The sequence below is a fragment of the Choloepus didactylus genome, chromosome 9 (assembly GCF_015220235.1).
Source record: "Choloepus didactylus isolate mChoDid1 chromosome 9, mChoDid1.pri, whole genome shotgun sequence".
Taxonomy (NCBI): Eukaryota; Metazoa; Chordata; class Mammalia; order Pilosa; family Megalonychidae; genus Choloepus; species Choloepus didactylus.
Genome location: NC_051315.1, coordinates 34,065,733 through 34,077,467, shown reverse-complemented (window position 1 = coordinate 34,077,467; position 11,735 = coordinate 34,065,733). Strand labels below are relative to the sequence as shown.

Sequence of the window (11,735 nt, the reverse complement as noted above, 5' to 3'; positions counted from 1 at the left end):
CTTTGATAAGGCAATCAAGCCATCACAACTGAGACACAACAGCCTCATCAATAAAAGGTGATTGGAGAATTGGATATCCATATCCAAAAGATAGAAGGAGGACTCCTATCTCACACCTTATACAAAAATTAACTTGAAATAGATCAAAACCAAAACATTACCATAAAACTTTTATACAAAACATAGGGAAATATCCTAAAGACCTTGTGATAGGAGGTGGTTTCCTAGACCTTACACCCAAAGCACAAGCAATGAAAGAAGAAATAGATAAATGGAATCTCCTCAAACTTAAACACTTTTGTATATTAAAGGACTTTGTCAGAAAAGTAAAAAGGCAGCCTACAAACTGGGAGACATATTTGGAAACCACATATCAGATAAGGGTTTAATATCCAGAATATATAAAGAGATCCTACAACTCAACAACAAAAAGACAAAAAACACAACTTAAAAATGGGCTACAGACATGGACAGATACTTTTCTGCAGAGGAAATGTAAATGGTTTAAAAACATGAAAAGATGCTCAATTTCACTGGCTATTAGGGAAATGCAAATCAAAACTATAGTGAGATATTATCTCATACCTACAAGAATGGCCATTATCCAAAAAACAGAAAATTACAACTGTGGGAGAGGTTGTGGAGAAAAGATGCACACTTATTCACCATTGGTGGGAATGTAGAATGGTGCAGCCACTCTGGAAGGCAGTGTGGCAGTTCCTCAGGAAACTAGGTATAGAAATGCCACATGATCCAGCAATTCCATAACTAGGTATATACTCAGAGGAACTGAAAGCTAAGACATGAATGGACATTTGTAAACCAATGTTTTCAGTGTCATTATTCACAATTGCCAAGAGATGGAAACAGCCCAAATTTCCATCAACAGATGAGTGGATAAACTGTGGTTTATACATACAATGGAGTACTATGCAGCTCTAAGACAGAATAAAGTCACAGAACATATGAAAACATGTGTGAACCTTGAAGACATTGTGTTGAGTGAAATTAGCCAGAAACAAAAGGACAAATACTGTGTATGGTCTCACTAATATGAACTAACATTAATGAGCAAACTTTGAGAGTTCAAAGCTGATAACACAGGCTATCAGGAGATAGAAAGAGGGTAGAGATCAGGCAATGATACTAAAGGAGTTTAAAATGTTCAAGAGGATTGACTGTAAAGATCCAGAAATGTGATGTACTGCAATTGTAAGTGCATTGAACAAAGACGACCGTGAATAAAGTTGAAAGAGGATGGCTAGGGACATGTATGACAACAGAAGGAAAGATAGAAAATAAAGACTGGGACTGTACAACTTAGTGAAAGCTAGAGTTGTCAATGATGACCAAATGTACAAATATAAAAGTGGTTTTACATGTGGGAGAACAAATGAACATCAACTTTGCAAAGTTTTGAGAATGGGATAGTATTAGGGAAAAATATAATCAAGGAAAATGAGAGTATATAGTCAACAATATAATTGTAATGTGCTTCCATTAATTGTAGCAAAGGCTATATACCAAAGCTAAATGTCTATAAGAGGGGGATATTAAAGAGGAGTATGGGATAGCCCAGTTGAGGCAGCCCAAGATACTGACCATGCAATTGGGAGCAAATGAAATGGCTATTGTTACCTGTTTCCTAGGTTGGGAGTTTTATGGATTCATAAGATCTCTCACAAATGAAAATGGAAAAAAAAAAATCCAAATTCTCTTGGGCACCCTAATACTATCTGTAATTATTTCCTGCCATAGCCTGAAAGTTTTGGAAATGTTATAGATATATTAATGAATGTTCTAGTTTGCTAATGCTGCTGGGATGCAAAACATCAGAAATGGATTGGCTTTTACAAAAGGGGGTTTATTTGGTTACACAGTTACAGTTTTAAGGCCATAAAGTGTCCAAGGTAACACATCAGCAATCAGATACCATTGCTGGAGGATGGCCAATGGTGTCTGGAAAACCTCTGTTAGCTGGGAAGGCACGTGGCTGGTGTCTGCTCCAAAATTATGGTTTCAAAATGGCTTTCTCCCAGATGTTCCTCTCTAGGCTGCAGTTCCTCAAAAACATCACTCTTAGTTGCACTTGGGATATTTGTCCTCTCTTGGCATCTCCGGAGCAAGAGTCTGCTTTCAACAGTCGTCTTCAAACTGTCTCTCATCTGCAGCTCCTGTGCTTTCTTCAAAGTGTCCCTCTTGGCTGTAGCAAGCTTACTCCTTCTGTCTGATCTTATATAGTGTGCCAGTAATTTATTTCAGACCCACTCAATGGGCGGGCTAATACCTCCATGGAAATTATCCAATCAGAGTCATCACCTACAGTTGGGTGGGGCGCATTTCCCTGCAAACAACCAAAGGATTCCAATCTCATCAACACTGATACATCTACCTACACAAGATTACATCAAAGAATATGGCTTTTTCTGGGGGACATAATACATTCAAACCAGCACAATGACTATGCCACTCAGTTCATTTATTTATCCATCTATTCACCCTTCCATTTATTTATCTAACAATATTTATTGACCATCCACCACAAGTCAGATATGGCATAGTTATTTTGAATACAAAGCTAAACAAGACAGAGCATCTTAGCCCTCTGGGGACTTTCCATCGAGGAAGAAATGCAGAGAAGTAGATGTGTATTTGCTACATGGTGGAAAGGGTTGGGAGAAATAACAGAATTCTCTGAGGTACAGACTTGCAGAAAGAACTTCCTAGAAATAGGAATGTCAGCTAAATCTGCCTCCAGAGAGTCCAGGCACACAATGATTCACATATGTAGCTCAGATAATTATAACATGAACTGTGCTATAAGTAGCAGCAACTCTCTATTATCCTGGTTTTAGTTTCTACTGCTAATAATATAAAACTTAAATCATAACTATCCCTTCATCTTTACTCACCAGGCTTAGATCTGGGGCATTCAAAATATTCTCAGGATTGATTTAAAAGGACCATATTGAAATTCAGACTATCCTAATATGTAGTACCTGAAATGCTACAAAAGTCCTGATCCCTTTCACTTCCCAGATGTAAAATCTCTGACAAAGCCTGAATCATGATAAACCAATCTCTGCAGATTGTGCAAAGGAAGAAATGATAGTGTTACGCCTACCACAATGAGATCAACGTTCATTCTGTTTTACTAAGGCTGCCAACAAACTCTGATCAAATTTACACCATTGTGGGAAAAGGGAGGTTACCATCCACATTCCTGGACTCTTGAACTACTTTCAACACACAGGTCTCACTGTGTTCATGCACATACAATATGTACATCTTTGCCAAACCGTGCATAACAACCTTCCTGATTTTCAGCAGCATGGAATCATCATGGGCTTAAAGAATCTCTCATACCATATTATCATCATGTGTATTAGGTAATACTCTCTCAGAGAACTTTAAGGTTTTTCACATGCTTCTCCTCAAAGAAATACATTTGTAACAGTAACAGTTAAAGTATAATGTATCAATTGGCAGATACATTTTAAGAAAAACTGCCAGGATATGCATGTATGTATATGTGTATATGTGCACACACAAGACTTCATTTTTTTTATTCCATAGTATGTATATACCACATTTTGATGATCTGTTCATCAGTTGATGGACATTTGAGTTGCTTCTATCTTTTGGATAATGATAGAATAATGCCACTATAAACTCCATGTGCAAATATCTGTTTGTGTCTCCGCTTTCAATTCTTTTGGGTTCATACCTAATAGGGGGATTGCTGGGTCATATAGCAGTTATATATTTACCTTTCTGAGGAGCTGCCAAATCTTTACTAGTGGTTGCATTTTACCTTCCCACCAGCAATGAATGAGTGTCCCTATTTCTCCACATCCTCTCCAACACTTGTAGTTTTCTTTGTCAGTCCAGCTAAGGGTTTGTCAATTTTATTGATCTTTTCAAAGAACAAACTTCTTGTTTTGTTTATGCTCTCCTATTCTAAATTTCATTTATTTCTGCTCTAATCTTTGTTATTTCTTTCCTTCTGGTTGCTTTGGGTTTAGTTTGCTGATCTTTTTCTAGCTCTCCAGGTATACAGTTACGTCTTTGATTTTAGCTCTTTCTTTTGTTTAAATGCAGGTATTTAGGGCTAGAAGTTTTTGTCTCAGCACAGCCTCACTGCATTCCGTAAGTTTTGATATGTTGGGTTCTCATTTTTATTCATCTCAAGATATTTACTAATTTTTCTTGCAATTTCGTCTTTGACCCACTTAGTGTGCTATTTAACTTCCATATATTTGTAGGTTTTCCACTTCCCTGCCTGTAACTGATTTCTGAATTCTTTCCTTTATGGTCAGAGATGATGTTTTGTATAACTCAATCTTTTAAAATTTATTGAGAATTTTTTTTGTGAACAAAAAATGTGGTCTATCCTGAAGAATGATCCATGTGCACTTGAGAAGAATGCATGCTCTGCTGTTTTGGGGGTGCAATGTTCTGTATAAGTCTGCTAGTCCTAGTTTATTTATCATATTATTCAAGCTCTCCGCTCTCTTATTAATCTTCTGTCTATATGTTTTATCTATACCATTGTAGAGGTGTGTATTTCTTCCTTTGGTTTTGCCATGTTGGCCTCATATATTTTGGGGCACAGTGATTACATCATAAATATTTATGATTGCCATGTCTTCTTTGTGAAGTGCCCCTTTTATTAACATGTATTGTTCTTCTTTGTCTCTTATGACAGCTTTTGACTTCAGCTTTTTTTTTTTTTTTTTGGTTACTATTTTTCTAAAATATCTTTTTCTATTCTTTCACTTTCAACTTTTTTGTGCCTGTGGGTCTTAAGTGATTCTCTTGTAAATAACTGCAGTAGTTTGGAGACTGTATGTACCCCCCAAAAATTCATGTTCTTTTAATACATTCCTGTGGGTGTAGACATATTGTGGGTAGGACCTTTTGATTAGGTTATTTCAATTGAGATGTGACCTATCTCTTTCAAGGTGGATCTTAATCCTCTTACTAGAGTCCTTTATTTGAGAATAAAGTACAAACAGAAGCTAAGAGATGAATTTCAGAGAAGCACCCAGAGAAGCTAAGAGACAAGGACACACCCACAGAAGCTGAGAGGAAGCCACTGAAGCCAGAAGCTGGAAGAAATAAAACCCAGGGAAGAAGGACCAGCAGACATTGCCATGAGCCTTGCTATCTGACAGAAGAGCCCAAGCTTGCCAGTAACCGGTCTTCAGAGAAGGTATGGTCTTATTGATGCCTTAATTGGGACATTTTCATGGCCTTAGAACTGTAAATTTGTAAGCTAATGAATCCCCATTGTTAAAAGCCAGTCCATTTCTGGTATGTTGCATTTTGTCAGCTTTAGGAAACCAAAACAACATATAGTTGGATCATGCTTTTTTGTCCTTTTTGTCAGTCTGTGTCTTTTGATTGAGAAGTTTAATCCATTAACATTCAGTGTTACTACTCTAAAGGCAGTACTTATTTCAGCCATTTTGTCCTTTGGTTTTTATATATCATATCTTTTTTTGGTCTCTCTTTTACTTTATTGCAAGCTCCTTTTCTGTATAGTTGATATTTTGTAATGTATCTGACTGGACCCTGTCTCATTTCTGTTTCTGTATATATTTAAAATACTTTGTGGTTGCTGTGGGTTTTATATTACACAATCTACACGTATGACCAACTAATTTGAAAAGATACCAGCTTAGGTTCAGTAGCATATATGCTCTCTGCTCCCACATCCCTCTGTTTCCCCTCTTCATGTTGTTTTTGTCCCACTTTACCACTTTATATTGTGCATTCTATTATCAGGATATATAACTCTTTTTGTTTCATTGTATTCTGACTCTCATAGGAATTAAAGAGTAGAGTTTTTTATTGTAGACACATTACCATTGGATTTTGCATTTGCCCTTTTAGTTACCCTTATTGAAGATCTTCATTTCTTCACACTACTCAAAGCCACTTTCTCCTGTCTTTTCCTTTCAATCTGCAGAACACCCTTTAGTAATTCTTGTAGGATGGGTCTTTGTTGGTGATCTCTCAGTTTCTGTTATCTGTGTCTATTTTAAGCTCCCCTCATTTTTGAAGAACAATTTTGCCAGATAAAGAATTTTTGACTGACAGTTTTTCTCTTTTAGTACTTTAAATATATCATACCACTGCCTTCCAACCTCCGTGGTTTCTGATGAGACATTGGAAATAGTCATATTGAGGAACCACTGTATGTGATGAATCACCTTTCTTTTGCTGCTTTCAGAATTCTCTCTTTATGTTTGGCATTTGACATTCTGATTAGTATGTGTCTTAAAGTAGGTCTATTAGGATTCATTCTATTTGGAGTATGTTGCTTTTCTTGGACATGTATATTTATATCTTCCATTAGAGTTGGGAAATTTTTGGCCATTATTTCAACTATTCTTTCTGCCTATTTTCCCTTCTCTTCTTCTTCTGGGACATCTATGATGCAAATGTTTGTGTGCTTCATGCTTTCACTCAAATCCCTGAGATATTGCTCATTTTTTTTTTTTTATTCTTTTCTCTATCTGCTCTTCTGCCTTTATGATTTCAATTGTCCTGTCTTCTAGTCACTGATTCTTTCTTCTGCTTGTTCAAATCTGCTGTTGTATCTCTGGTGTATTATTAATCTCTGTTATTGTGACTTTCTTCCCTATAACTTCTATTATGTTTCTTTTAATACTTTCAAATTCTTCTTTATGCTCACACATAGTTTCCTTAGTATCCTGTAGCTCTTTATCCATATTTTCCTTCATCTCCTTGAACTGATTTTGGAGATTTGTTTGAACTTCTTTGATTAGTTGTTCCAAATTCTGTGTCTTCTCCGAAGTTTTAATTTGTTTCCTTGACTGAACCATATCTTCCTGTTCCTTAATATGACTTGAAATTTTTGTTGATGCCTGGGCATCTGATTATCTTGATGAGTTAACTCTGAATGTCAGTTCCTCCTTCTTGTCTAGGTCAGATTTCTTGGAAGACATTGTCGAGTTGTCCAGCTGGAGATTCAGAGAGGAGTAGAGTGTGTAGTCTTCAGGCAGAATTTCTAGTTCTCTCAAATGTTTTGGCTCCTAATACCTCCAGCTGATTTGATGAGGCTCACATGCATTATCAAGGATACTCTGAATTACTTAAAGTCAAATCTTTGTAGATGCTAATAATATCTACAACAACATATAGGTGTGCATGTTTGACCAAACAACTGTACAACAAAACATAGCCAGATTGACATATGAAACTAACCATAACACCTGTTGACTTGTGAATTCCTTTAATTCTCTGATATCTTGTTTTCTGTTTGAGCTTTGGCTTTGAGCCTCTTTGGAGTAGGAACATGTCTCAAGGAAAAAATGTGGGAAAGGATGTTGTGCTACCTCAATGCATTTATTTTATTTCTGCATAAAATATTTCCACTTATTTGGTGAGTTGTTGTGTGACTGCTTCCACCACCCTTATTATCAGGCAAAGCTTACTTGCCTCATTTAATTTCTTTAAAAAAAACTTGCCCTCTCAATTTTATTCCTCTATATTTCTCATTACACATTGAAATTTTCATTTAAATTTCTTTTACCTTTTAAAAATTTTTATATAAATACTTTGCCCTGTAATTTATTTTCCTTCAATTTATGCTACCACAAAGTAAGACATTTTAACTAGCACTAGAACTACAACATTGCTGTTGCAAGGTGAAATTGTTGCAATATATCTTTGTTTTAATCAGACCAGTCATCATTAACTCTAAAACTATTATTATTAATCTATAGTTATAATTCAAATATCCATTGTGTTTTTCTTTTTGGATGCACCTAAACCAGATAATCTTTAAATAATAGATATCTCATTTCTATTAAAACCAAATTGAGATCCAGACGCTTATGTTCTTTTAATATCTGAATACTCAAATCATGTATTTCTGTATTTCCATATTTCTTAGTTATACCAGAAATCCTTACATGGGGAGGATCAATGCAGTCTCAATTTAGATAAAAACAGAAGTAATTGCTTTTTCGATAAGCAGATGTTTAAACTTGTAAAGATAACTTTATGCTTGGTCATGGATGCTTTATCATTTTAAAAAATATTGACCTCCATTTATTTGTGAATTGTAAAAAACACAATGTAAAAATATGAATATAAATATTTTATATAAGTAAATGAATTCCTACTAAAATTAAAATACTGCTTAGCTGATTTTCATAGTATGTATCAAAATAAAAATTAAATTTAAAAAAATGGAAAATTAAAAATATGATAAAGGCTGAGCCATACAACAAGGATTTCAAATTAATTGAATTGTGTGTGTAAATGATAAAATTTAATAATGACTGTATATGGTGGTAGATAAATTTTGTTGTTTTGTTATTTTTAAAACAGAAATATGTTAAATGCACCCAATATTATACTAAAAGAGTAAATGAATTTTATAATTTTCTTTTGAGCCAAAATTTTCCCTAAGAAACACATATCTCATTTGGATGTCCCTATTTAACCAAATTAATTTTATTTCTATATAATATCCTCTGAAGAATATTCAATATGATTTTTTTTCATTTAAATACTTAGTTGATACTAATAGTGAGGATGACAAATAGAGCATCATCTGATGATTTAGTTTTGTCAGTCATTGAAAATAAAAATTTCTTCATAATAACCCTGAAACATATGTTATCACTCCCATTCTTGATTATGTATCATTTTTTTTTTTAAATTGCTCACCCCTCATACAGCAGGTAAGGGGCAGAACCAGAATTTGATTTCTCGTCTTTCTGACTCCAAAGTCTCGTTCACTTTAAAGGCACATGAACATTTTATCATTGTTGTTAGAAGTTGATTTAGAAGGCTCAGCAAGATTCTTTCCCATGCATTTTAAGAGACAAAAGCCAAACAGAACTGAAACAGGTGGTATTCTTTTTGTCATTGCATAAAATATCTGATGTTTCAGAGGATTCAGGCGAGGCTTTTCTTATAATACCTTTGGAACAATCATGCCACCTGCAGTCATTAACTTGTAAGCCTTGAATTTATAGATGCAGGAACAAAACTTTCCAGCTACACATGACTTGGGAATGGGAAAATGTGCAGAGAAATAAATATATTCTTAACTTATTGTATCATCACAATATTTGCTGCAGTCTGTCATTTGGTGTATTGAATATATCTGTATAACTATGTAACCCTTGATATTTTTAACATTCCAATAAGTATCAAGTCATTCTGCTGGGCAACATTTTTCAATCCAGTGATTCCTTTTTTACAAAACAAATTTTACAAACCAGTTACAAAGCAATTGTCATATAGTAAAACAAAGAGGTAGGTTATTTTGTTGTTGTTTTTAAAGAGCAAGCAGAGGGTAATTGTATTAATGTCACTTTAAAATGTGCACATCTAAAATTATCTTAAGTCCTGAAGTGTCTTATCTGCTTTCTAATTTTCTACAAGATGCCTTTAATATTTTGAAATTTATATTAAACCACAGGGGTCTGAAAGATTTCAGGAACCCTTGCATTTGCACTGGAAATAAACAATCAATTAAAATAATAAAGGGAAGACAGAATTTAGATAGTTTTTAAATGTTGATGGCTATTCCTTTAACTATAGCTTGTAGTTTTCTAATTCTAACTCAGAATTTATATTGAGGCACCAAAATTGAAGTATATTCTAATATTCTCTTCAGCTTCTAATCATATGTGAAAGTTCTGAATTTTATTTACATTCAAATAGTTGCTTTAAATGGTAATAATTTAGTAAATTTACGGATCTGCTTTTTATTCTTTTCAAAATGAAATACTGAAATCTCAATTTTTGGACTATTTCTCTTTCATTTATATAGGTTTTATTGTTAAAACTATAAGATACTATACAAACTAAATTAATTTTAGAACAAAGCCATTTTACCAATGAAACTGTCATTAATACTACATTGCCAAGGGAAGTAAAGCCTTGAATAAAGATCCAAAATACTGAGTTTAGATGTTCTGTTTCATTTACAGTCTCTTTTCCAAAACACTGAATACCCACCAGAAACTTATATAGGCTTATTTCTATATAATTTTTGCTAAACAATTATAGTATACTTCAGTTAAAATTTAGTCACTGATTTTACAGATGATACTTTTTTCCTTAACAAAATTTATTTTCTCACTTCTACAATCCTCATCAAAACAAAACTTAACTCAAAACAAGAACAAAAGGGAATATACAGCCAAGATAAACCAGACTTTCTGGAGTGTTTATTTTTTTCCTCTAAATTCTGCAATATTCCCTAGGCAGATAGATATTCCAGTCATGCTATTCCAAATATTACATGTGATACAGGGATATGTGTGCAAATGAAAAAATGTCCTTAGTAAAGCAAACTGCAGTGATTTGTTTCTGTATTCTCTCTGTTATATGAGGTAAAGCAACCCCAATGGCTTTATCTGTTGACTAGATTATCTGATGTATAACAGAACAGTGCATAGTTCCTGCACTCCAAGAATATCAAACATGGGAGCCACCTGATGGAGACTTTTTAGAATAATGTGGGGTTTTCTTTTCCACATTTGTAGTTGATAGGTACAAATTATTCACACCAAATAAAATTTTTTCACCTTTAAGTCATATTCAAATGAGTGATAATAACAGAACTGTCTGGGAAATGGCACTTTTCTTGTGCAGTTCAAAATACTTTACAGGTATCTTTATCTTTATAAGTCACTTGGTGAAAGGGTTTCAGGAATCTTAGCTTCATAGTTTAGAAATAGCAAGGAATGCATACAAGGAAAAAGGGCAGTGGGTAAAATGTACCTAGAGATAACCCTAAGAATTCTTTTTCCTTATAACAAAATAAAGTTCTTTTAAACATTTTTATTGACATATGATATACATATAGAACAGTATTCAGATTTAGTGAGGACATACAAGCAAGCAAAACCTGGATCACTCACAATCCTTTCAAACTTGAGATCCTGAATCACCTCTGAGGTCCTGAAAGGACATAAAAACATGCAGACTTCATAAGAATTGTCAGGTTACCTAGGCATCTATGCATGTAACATATATGAGTTGAAAAGTTTCCATCTCAACTCCTTCCCTTTTAGTTTTTATTATTATTTTTTTAATTGAAATGATGTTAAATGTAAGGAAGCCATTTGAATTGTCAAGGGACAACAAGAAATAAGGGGCTTCATAAGTTGAAAATATTTTCAGTATAAATATCAATTTTTAAAATTCTACCTGTGTTTTTGAGGGATAGCAATTAAAGCCTGCAAAATTGGTTTCCATCACGCGGCAGTTAGTATCGAAAATTAAGGTATAAGTAACTGAAACAAATTATACCAGGGACAAGTCACAAAAAATTTTGTACAGACAAGTTCTACTGTTAATTCATATATATACATGACTACAGTATTAAATGACTTTTGAGATAAACTGGAACTGAAGAAGTTGAATGTGTAAAGATTTTGAAATCAGATGAGGGAGCGATCAATGGCCCGCAGAGCAACATGCCCAAGTTTTACTGTGACTACTGCAATACATACCTCACCCATGACTCTCCATCTGTGAGAGAGACACACTGCAGTGGTAGGAAACACAAAGAGAATGAGAAAGACTACTATCAGAAATGGATGGAAGAGCAGGCTCAGAGCCTGATTGACAAGACAACGGCTGCATTTCAACAGGGAAAGATACCTCCTACTCCATTTTCTGCTCCTCCTCCTGCAGGGGTGATGATCCCACCTCCCCCCATTCACCCGGGCCCT

The 11,735-nt window shown here is 34.4% G+C and overlaps 1 protein-coding gene across 1 annotated transcript in view; it reads left to right on the top strand.

Moving 5' to 3' along the window:
• The first annotated feature begins 11,477 nt into the window (after positions 1-11,477).
• LOC119544994 (U1 small nuclear ribonucleoprotein C-like) overlaps positions 11,478-11,735 on the top strand; it is a 480-nt gene continuing 222 nt past the window's right edge. The window contains exon 1 of the mRNA XM_037850654.1: positions 11,478-11,735. This exon is cut by the window's right edge and continues 222 nt beyond it. Coding sequence (XP_037706582.1) covers positions 11,478-11,735 — 258 coding nt within the window.